General features: G+C 37.1%; 1 protein-coding gene across 7 annotated transcripts in view; it reads left to right on the forward strand.

Annotated features, from left to right (window-relative positions):
• Positions 1-1406: 1406 nt before the first annotated feature.
• The window catches only part of LOC110367969, a 45278-nt gene continuing 35927 nt past the window's right edge, over positions 1407-10757 (forward strand). For 3 of the 7 annotated variants that reach the window (XM_036133715.1, XM_036133713.1, XM_036133716.1), the window contains exon 1: positions 10665-10735. Coding sequence is in view for 4 of the 7 variants with exons in the window: in XM_036133711.1 (XP_035989604.1) it covers positions 7912-8049; positions 8149-8250; positions 8328-8600; positions 8871-8964; positions 9096-9163; positions 9249-9500; positions 9597-9659; positions 10028-10159; positions 10521-10583; positions 10670-10735 (1251 nt within the window). In the remaining 3 variants the exon portion in view is untranslated. Of the gene's footprint in view, positions 2517-7799; positions 8050-8148; positions 8251-8327; positions 8601-8870; positions 8965-9095; positions 9164-9248; positions 9501-9596; positions 9660-10027; positions 10160-10520; positions 10584-10664; positions 10736-10757 lie in introns of those variants that run through there. The other 4 variants (XM_036133711.1, XM_036133712.1, XM_036133709.1 and 1 more) reach the window with 3 other exon arrangements.

Below are 10757 nucleotides of genomic sequence, written 5' to 3' on the forward strand. Positions count from 1 at the left end.
TATTATGGATATGTAAACATTTTTACGGATGCTTCAGAAGATTCACATAATAGGAATGGTGTTTTGTTTGTAGTCCCACAATTTAATTTTAAACCAGGTAAAAGAATCAGTGATGAAATTTCAATTTGCACAGGAGAAATGTTTGGTATCATGTTGGTAAAGACCTTAGGATGGATTGAAGAAATTACACCATTAAGAAGTTTAGTTTGCTCTGACTCAGAATCATATTCATTTAAACACAATCATTCAAACAGTAGACCTGATTTATTAGTAGAAATTCAGAAATTATTATTAATAGTTTATTTTTGATGGCTTCCTTCTCATATTGGAATAAAAGAGAATGAGATGGCAGATGAATATGCAAAAAAAGTAAGTAAATGTTTTCTAATTGATATGATAGTTCCATTTAGTAAAGGTGAAATAAAATCAGTAATTAAGAAAAGGATTAAAGCAAGATGGCAGAAACAGTGGGAAGAAGAAAGAACTGGAAGATGGTTTTATTATCAAAGAAAAGTGGGCTTTATGAGAAACACATCAAGGAAAAGAAGGAGAAAATGGTGATATCAAGATTACGCTTTGGTCATGCAGGTTAAAATAGCATGTTATTTAAAATAGGGAAAAATGCTACAGGAAAATTTTATTTTTCTTTTGAAGAAGAAACAGTGCAGCATTTTAGATTATTTTGCAGTAAATATGTAATTGAGAGAAATTAATTGGTAAATAGATTACAAAACAGTAAATTAAAGTTAAATATAAAATACCTTTTAGACGTGGACTCTAAATCAGAGGGTTATTCTTTATTATTGAGATTTCTCAAAAAGACTGATTTGATAAAGAGTATTTAGGTTTTTTTGTTTTGTTTTGTTTTTCTTATTTGTGTAGTAATAGTAGGATATTGGACTAGTTCAATCCCGATCCACACTCCATTTCAGTTGTTAGCAGTAATGCACCAAAAGTTGTTTGCCAACCACCATAAAAACACAAGAAGAAGAAGAAGACTTTTGACTTTTAACAAAACTTTATTAACAAAAGAGATCAAACAGTTAAACAATTTAGTTAAAAACAAGTGTCATTTACATAAAATACTTAAATAAGGAGCTTGTTAAATTGAAGCTCTCCTCTTTCAGACACTACACATAAAATCTTGTTAAAACCCCACAACTGCATAAAAGCCTCCATGTTCTGCGTGGCTCTGTGGAAGTGAAACTCCAGCCGAATCCTGGCTTTCGTGTTGTACTTCCACAGAGCCACAGCATCAAGGTGAGGTCCCCCCCTGCAGTCTGTCTCTACGGGACAAATAAATAGCCATTTTTGCCTTACTGATTAAAATGTTTAAGAGTCGGGCCTTTGCCTTATTAGTTTTGTTTTGGCACACTCCTCCAATAAATAAAGAAGTTGTAAAAACAGTGCCAAAAAGACTAAAAACATTTGTTAAAAGGCCAAAAACGGTCTTTAGTCTTGTGCAGTCCATAAAAACATAAAAAACATTTTCAGACAGACTGCAGAAAGGACACTCGTTTAAAACACCCTGATTAATAACCGATAAAAACGAGTTTGTAGCGATGGCTCCATGTAAAATTCTCCATTGGAGATCACCGGTTCGCTTCTTATTTGGAAGCTTGTTTAAAGTCCTCCATGGGGGTGCTCTACCAGCAAGTTTATCCGTCCATACACAGACTGTGGGGTTCTCGAGGTGTCTTTGAGTCATTACAGACTCCATAAACAGTTTTCTGGTCCATAGTGAATAAAACCACCAAAAGAAGAAGAAGCAGTAATCCCTCCCTGGATCAAACCTGAAACTACAGTAGATTTGATATGGTTAGAAAGGAAAAAAGAAGGTAATATTAATCATAAACTGATACAGGAATATGTTAATAGTTTTTATGGCTATATTCAAATATATAAAGATGCATCTAAAAGTGTGAGTGATGGGTTAGGTATTGCATTTTATGTTCCAGATTTCAATATCAAAGTAAATAAGAGAATAAATAATGAATTGGCTACTAGAACATATAGTGATGTATTGTAAGAAATATGAAGAAGAAAGAAGGAATTTGGTTAGAGATGTTAATAAGGAGAAACTTAAATTTTGATATCGTAGATATTCGTAAAAAAGTAAAAAAATAAATGTTATCAATATTTATTTAAATATTTAATAACAGTAATAATTAGAAAGATTTACCATCTGTAAATTAATATTATAGATATAGACATATAGATACATACACATAAGTATATTTGGCAATAGGGCCATTTTGCCCCAAACTCCTCACCAGTTGGTGGCGGTAATGCACACCGGAAAGCTGTTTGCCAACCGCCAATAAACACAAGAAGAAGAAGAAGAAGAAGAAGAAGAAGAAACCGGAAGCCGACGGCCGTTATAAGGTGAAGGACTACACCTCTCGTTTCATTCTCTACAGCGACAACATTCTGAGCATTAAGGATTATCCAGCCTTGAGCATAAGAAGAATCAGCATTTCTGAAGGTTCTTCAAAGAACGTGGAACAATTGTAAAGGTAAGTGAATTTGATCAATATTATAGTCTGCAATTGTCACGTAGTGCATGTTACGATCGGCTTTTACTGCTGCCTTTTTAATGAAAAAATCTTGCAGGGTGCACAGCTACAACAAACTTTTTAAAGACAGAAAAATTATTGTTGTGTTGTTGCTTAGATATTTTCTTTCTGTTATGTAGGGAGGTATGGTAGATTTTTCGGGTCCGTTCCTCGTTCCAAAACACCGCGTGTTGGTTTGTAAACAAAGCCTCACCCTTCCCCCACTCGGACACAACGCGGTAAAGGTTACATGGTTTAGTTGGTCTGAGTTGAAGCGTTGTTAACTTTAAGCACCAATGCTGTAAGTTGGAGCTTTCTGTGAAAGTAAAGTAACTTCTAGAAGAATGTGAAGATTTAACGCTTGAATATCTGTTTGGTTAATTAAAATATGGCCTGGTAGTCATAGGCAGTAGTCTGAGTAGCGGAGACAGTCAACATGGCGGCCACCGAAAAGTAATACGTCATGACGCCCAAGCCCTATTCAAAAAACTCCTCCGCCGTGTTCTTGCTGGAGGCCCAGCTAGTTTTGTCAGTGGGTTCCATGGTGGCCCCTTGTGGGCAAGCCCACATGGGCTGAGGGTGGGTTTCACATGGGCAACCCAGTTTTCACCCACATGGGACCCTCGGCTGATTATGGGTCCTACACTGTATATCCTTTATTATTACAGGCTATTTAATTTTGGAGTGGGTCATTTTGTGTTATTATTGTAATATGTATTATTTTTTGTAAATTCTGCTTGTGAAGACTTTGATGCAGTCAACTGCGAGTTGCCTCTATGCACTATATAAATAAAAATGCCATGTCATTGTTCAAGGTTTTTATTATTTCAAAAGCATATGTATTTGACAGATGCATAATACACACAATATGATACAGATTATGAAAGTTTTATACAAGACAAAAAAATGGAACAGACAAAAAAAATGGTCCCATAACAAATTTTCTTCGGCTGAGCGAGTAGTGGATCTAGTGGGAGAAGGACGGACCTGTCTGGCCTGTCTATTGCCTCCCCTGTCCCTTAGACTTAGACAACTTTATTTGTCATTCGGTATGCACAGAGTGCGTACAGAACGAAATTTTGTTTCATACAGCTTTTGTAAATCACAGTAGAAGTTAAATTACAGTTTTAGGTGCGGCAGAGATTTAGAAGTAAACAGTAGATTTTAAGTATACAGTATACAAACAATTGAAATGTAACAAAAAAGACTTTATTTATGTACAGATTGGATTGTGTAAGGGCATTTGTGCATGAATGCATTTATTTGTGCAATTTTAGACTAGGAGTCCAATAGCATTTGTAATGCTATATGAAGCTGCAATGATCCAAAAAATGCAAATGTTGTGCAGAGTTTGTGGGTTGTAGTTTAACAGTTCAACAGCAGTTTAACAGTCTGATGGCAGCAGGGAAAAAGCTTTTGCAGAACCTGGAGGACCTGCGGAACCTCTTCCCAGGGGGCAGCGGGGAGAACAGTCCATGGTGGGGGTGTGAGGGGTCCCTGATGATGTTACAGGCTCGGGACATGCAGCGCTGGGATGAAATGTCTTTTATGGAGGGAAGAGGACCCCCGATGATCCCTTCTGCTGTCCTTACCACTCTCCTCACGTTCTTCCAGTCGGCGGCACTGCAGCCTCCACCCCACACAGAGAGACAGCTGGTCCGGATGCTGTCTATGGTGCTTCTGTAGAAGGTTGTGAGGATGGGCGGGGGCAGGCGGGCTCTCCTCATCCTCCGTAGAAAGTACAGTCGCTTTTGTGCCCTCTTCACCAGTGACGTGGTGTTCACAGACCAGCTGAGGTTGTCCGTGATGTGCACCCCCAGGAACTTGGTGCTGCTAACCACCTCCACAGCTGAGTTGTTGATGAGCAGTGGAGCATGGCGAGGCCGGTTCTTCCTGAAGTTGACGATGATCTCCTTCGTCTTCTCCACGTTCAGGGTCAGGCTGTTGTCTCTGCACAAGCCCACCAGCTGCTCCACCTCCTCTCTGTAGTCCTGGTTGTTGTCATCCCTGATCGGGCCCACCACCGTTGTGTCGTCTGCAAACTTCACGATGTGATTGGTGGTGATCCAATCAGCCATTTTACACTGCCCTCTCCACATCCTTCCTGGTGATCTGGCTGGTTAGGCTGTTCTTCTTTAAAGCTCCTGCAGGAAACATATGTTACGGTCACTTCACACGTGCCAACAACACTCTCAGCAAGGATTGTAAAGTCAACCATGTTGAAGTGATATTCACCAAAAACTGATTACTTTAATATCCCAATTACATTAAATTAAGCTTTCTAGCATGACTGAAATGGCATTTCAGTAATAACAATAGCCAAAAATGAGTGTAAATGTATCTTGACAAAAGTTACTATATTACAGTTATTAATGATCCTTTATGCATTTACCAAATATAACTTCAAACAGCTTTAAAGACCGGAATTCCCGCTTGCTTCCGAAGACATTATTTCTAAAAAAAAAATAAATTAATAATAATAATAATAATAATAATAAAAAAAAAAAAAAGAAACTTTCAGCTATGTTAAACACAGCAGATGAACTCCAACCAACAACTGCGAATGATTTGGTTAGAAAAAATGTTCTGGGGTTAATCACAGATCTAAGTCCATTAAGTGAAGCTAGATTTGTTTTGAGTATATCGCATCACAGAGGTGACTACATCAATGTGTGCATTATAAGGCGGAGGGATTTCAGCTGGTTATATACACTGCATCGTCACTTATTTGAGAGCTAAAAAGGCGACTTCATTTTAAGAAACAAAGTGAAAGAAAACGGTCGGCGTTGTGGTCTACTTACGGCACTTTTTAACTTTCGGTCAAATACCGACTGCCAAAAAAAAAAAAAAGAAAGAAATACACTAACCAGCCAGTGCAAATCTAGCTCTGATTCCCTTAAGATGATAGAATGTGCCGCAGAGCCGAAGCTCCGAGCCGACGGCGGTAGCAGCTGGCTCGGCCTAGTCCTCAACCACGTTGCGGTCGTGGCCACCTACAACTGTGGCTTTTTCTGTTGCTGCTGATACTCTCAAACCCCTAGAATTCTCTAAAGTATTCCTGTATTCCAGTATTTATTAGATGTAGAGGCATTCTTACCTGTATGTCGTCCAAAACCGTCTTCGTTGCAAGGATAAAAAAAAAACATCCTTCCAATGACGCCGGAACACGGTAGGCTATGTGCACAAAATGGCGCCTGCTAACTTCCGGCTAAGCGTGGTCAGAATCCACTTCCGGTTGAAATATAACTGTTTTGTTAGCAAGACTATCGATGATCCTGGACGATCCAAGGTTTAGTTCTGTTACAGACCATTTTTGTATTTGTTTAATTAGCTTTGGTGATCGTAAAAGATACTAATTTAGTTGTGAAATTATTAAAATATCAACATTATAAACGTTCCCCTGTCTCGTGTTCACTGCCCCCTAGTGACTGAATTGAGAATTGTGGTAATTTATATCCCCTTCTAAAGTTTGTTAATAAAGGCCATGAAATACTAAATTCTTAGCATCCTTCGTTTGCAAGACATCTTAGAAAAACATGTTTTTTTTTAAAAAAAGCTCTTAAAAGCTACTAAATCCACAGCGTGATGATGTTAGAACAGAATTAACTAGATAAAAAGTGTACAAAATCATTACGCTATACATATAGTAATAAAATAACAAAGCACATATAGTATTTGGTTTGACATTAATTCCAGTGTATCAATATGAAAGTAGAATTCACCTGTGTGAAAACAAAAAAGGAAGAAACATTAAAAACTTTTAGAATATTGATCCAGTTTATTGTGAAACATCTCAAAAACATCTCAAAATTTTCAGCCGCTTCACTGAAAGGTTGTGAAGTGATTTAAATTTCAATTATTTAAATAATTTATGCATGATCTAGGCTGGATTAATGTGATATTAAAGACTTTTACTTATTAAAGATAAATAAATAAAATAGCATAAAAAAGGAGACCTTTCAGTGGCTGTAACATGTTGATTTGACCATTTTGAATTTGTAAGGGCTGCCCAACTGGAGCCCACCTATTGCCCATGCTTGGTCTAGCCCATACTGCCCACATGAGTCATGTGGGCAGTAGATGGGCTGCCCACATGGGTCCCAGCAACACAGCCCACCCTGAGCCCATGCCCAGCTGAAGCCCATCTAGCCCAAGTGAGGCCCACATGGGCCCCACCTGGACGTGTTTGCTGGGTTTGCAGAGTTTTTCGAATTAATCGCGTATTGCGCAATAGACAGGATAATTTAGCACAGCGCGACAGTGTAATTGTAGAGAGATTTTTCTTGGTGGCTGTTATAAACAGACAAACACATCATTTAACAGTGGCTTTTAAAGAGGAAAAAGTGGTGTTGGAGCCATAAATCTAAAATATTTAAGTTATTTGTATGATGTTTGCTTTTTATTTTTATCCTATTCAGTAAGATTTGTTCGGGCCGTTTTATTGTGAAGTTTAGTTTACTTTGAAAGGCGTGCTTCCTGTCGAGCCGTATATTGTATTAGAAATGGATTATGGATGGATTATCTAGACACGGAGCAATACAGTTTTACCGTGTCAACTGTGGATGACTTGGAAAAGGAAAAGTTTAATTTTTTATGGATAAAGATTTTTTTTTTTGTGTTAAAATTCCCAGTTTGCATGCGTCCTTTACTTCCCGTGTCTAAGGAATGACACTGAAATTTGGATCTCTTGACATAACAAGTGCCTTTTTTAAAATAAAGTATAATAATTAAAAGCTACCATTTTGTAGAATATTCTTGTGTTTCACTTTTACTTGTCCCCATGTTCTAGTGGGTCCCGTGGAGGCTCTGACATAAAATGACATAAAAAGACATTCATCTTTAAAGCTTTGCTTCACACTCTCGAGCTTCTTAGTATATTGGAGAAATATTTAAGTGTGAGGATTGTGTTTAATTCATTATCTACTAGAATTAAAGTTACAAACGTCATTGTCCTATTTTACAGCTTTTACTAGTTACTTTACTCATTTCTGGGATATATTTTTTGTTTTCTTTAAGTAATCAAAGTAATTGCAGGAGCTGTTTGATACAACAACAAAATAACAAATGAATTGGAGATGTTTCAGTGTGGTGAAGAAAGGCTTAAAATTTAATATTTAAGTTATTAACTTCAATTAGGACAATGTACATTCATCAACATGTCGGTTTAAAGCAACAATGTCCCCCAGTTTTACAGTGGATGGGGATTTCCTTTTTACAGTTTTTAAAATATTTAACCTCCACCTAGCTATCTGTGGTTGCAGGCCAACAGGTTGTGGTAGACTTTCAGGTGTCTCTGTGGTTTTGGCCCATCTGCTGGCCCAGGTAGCTGCAGACTGAAGTTGTTGTAGTTTATAGTATGCTGACCTTATTTTTCTTTATTTTTAGATGCCTCGCGGCAAAGGTTTTCGCCGTACACAAGCCTTTAAAAGGAAGATGGAAGACCCCAAACCACTGGATGTCGAAATCAAAGTTCAAGAAAGCACGTTTGTGGCTTGTATGTGTGTTTAATAGATACTTGTGACATTTGTGCTTTGGTTGCATACTGTTGATTTAACAAGCTTAAACCAAAATATTTGTTGTTTTCTGATTGGAAGGTCAAGGAACAGGAACGCGGCATAGAAGTAGACCTTGGCCGACCTCTTCTGCCAACAATACCTGCAAACTGGTCATTCCACCAGAATCAAAAGACAAGAAAGTAAGTTTATTTTACACATACATTGACTTAATAATAATAATAAGCAGTGTTGTAATACTATTTTGTATTTCTTTTAGTTTGTCTTTCTTATCGGAGACTCTCATCTAAGGGCTATTGTGGATGGATTTGCTCCTATTAAAGAAGAGAGTCTTTATTTTGGATTCTTGGCTGTTCCTGGAGGAGCAGCGTTGGACCTGAGAACCGAAATCTTGAATGCTGTGATACCACGAATACCTGATTTAGTCTGTTTGTTAGCTCCAAGCAACACTTTGAAGAGAAGCACCGTTGTCAGTGAAGCTGGGAAACAGTTTAAAAAGCTCCTAACAACTGTTTGCACACTTTTTCCGAAGGTAAGCTGTTGTGTTGGTTTATGATACAAATTTGTAAGCAGTAAATTAGTAACAAAAAATACAAGTATATGTAGCACCATAAATGCAAGCAAGTAAAACAATTGCTTGACGTTTTTAATAAAAACATGCACTGTATATAACTAAAGTGTTTAAAGGCACGGGTATGATTTAGTGTTCTGTACGGTTCTCATAACAATACCATAAATGTAAATGTTTATAAGATTGTTTTAGGGACTGTTAAGTAATTTCCTACTTTATATCTTTTTAAAGGTGTTTGTGTTGGATTTCCCTCCAAGACTAAACGTGGATCCTCAGGTTCAGTCTCTTTTACGACAAGAATTCCACAGAGTATCGGTGCAATTGGGTAAATACTGACAATATAGCCTTTTGCTTTGTAAAAATATCACATTTTAAGTATTTCTGAATTAAATGCCTCAATTTGTAACTTACTATTTTAAGAAGTATTTAACATTTGTCTATTTTCTGCATTTCAAGGTGTCTCATACAAATCAGTTGCTGAGCTGTTTCCAATGAGAAAACTGCACCTGTGGAGCAGAGATGGGGTAATGAATTCAAAAAGTTTTATAAAGTATAACTTTAACAAAATTAATTGATTATTAATATGTACCGTTTTTATTTTGTTAAAAGGTACACCTAAGTGACGATGATGGGATGAAAATCCTAAATAAAGCAATATATGAGGCCTCACATGAGCAGATTCACAAGCCAACTGCAGAGACGGAGGTGATGCCCACCATGTCATGCTCTCCTCCAAAGATGCTTGAGCAGGTTCCCAAGCCAACTGCTGAAAAAGTCTCAAAGTTGCTTTGTACACCTGAGGTTCCAGTTGTGGCCCCACAAGATCCCTTTGAATGGAACATTGTCGGATCTCACAATAAGGTAAAGTAATTTACTGTTTTTGACTTAACATTTGAATGTATTATAAATATTTATTTATTAGATTTATGATTGTCATTCTTTTCTGACAAACTATAGACCTTTCCAACTTCAAGTAAACAAGAAAGCTGTACTTCGCCAAAGAGAGTACTCCATTTAAAGGTTAGTATTTGTAAAACATTTTTATTTAACCATCCATCCATCTTCTTCCTCTTATCCACGGTCGGGTCGCAGGGGTAGGAGCTTCAATAGGGCCAGCTCCTCTGGGGGAACCCCAAGGCATTCCCAGACCAGCTGAGAGACATAGTCCCTCCAGCGTATCCTGTGTCTTCATCTGGGTCTCCTCCCACCAGGAGGAGACCCAGATGACTGAGCTTCTCACCCTATCTAAGGGAGAGCCCAGACACACTACAGAGAAAACTAATTTCGGCCGCTTCTACCAGGATCTTGTTCTAATTTTTATTTAAACTTTTTAATTATATTCTTACTGAAACCATAAGGTGTAATAAACTGTTTGCTATTGTTTACAGGTGGAAGAACAAATGGACTTTTCTGTGGAGCTCAATCCAAAGTGGTTTGATGGTGAAATGCTGGAAATATTGGGGGATGGCAACACACCAACTTTTGGAGATGCTTCTATTGCGCCATTTCAAAAAACTAAGGTAATACTGATGGGGAATGGTGTTTTGTTAATATGTGCAATGTGTTAATATGTATAATTTTGATCCCAAACATTTTTGGCACTGTCTTTAAATGAATTGGCTATTAAAATTTGAAGGAATGCCATGTATTAAAGTATAAATTATTGACAAGACTTTTAATCATTTAGAACAAGGAATATAACAAAGTAAGTCATATTTTTTTGTAAAGTGAAATTCATGTCTATTTCATTTAGACATAAATACTTTAATGTTATGTGATGTATTAACTCACTATATCTATGACATGTATACATATTTTTGTTTCACTTTCTAAATTGGCTAATAAAACATGAAATTATTCTTCACTTCTTCTGAACTTTAGGCTTCTCCAACTTCAAGCCAACATCAAAGCTGTGCTTCACCAAAGAAAGCACCACATCTACAGGCTAGTATTTGTTAACCTATTTAAGATTGTCAATTGTTTCTCAATGAAATCATAATTTGTAATAAAATGTTTCCTATTATTTACAGGTGGAAGAAGAATTGGAGCAGTTTTCGGTGGAGCTGAATCCAACTGCACCATTTCAAAAAACAAAGGTAATCCTGATGTGTTAACATG

The sequence above is a fragment of the Fundulus heteroclitus genome, unplaced genomic scaffold (assembly GCF_011125445.2).
Source record: "Fundulus heteroclitus isolate FHET01 unplaced genomic scaffold, MU-UCD_Fhet_4.1 scaffold_661, whole genome shotgun sequence".
NCBI classification, from domain to species: Eukaryota; Metazoa; Chordata; class Actinopteri; order Cyprinodontiformes; family Fundulidae; genus Fundulus; species Fundulus heteroclitus.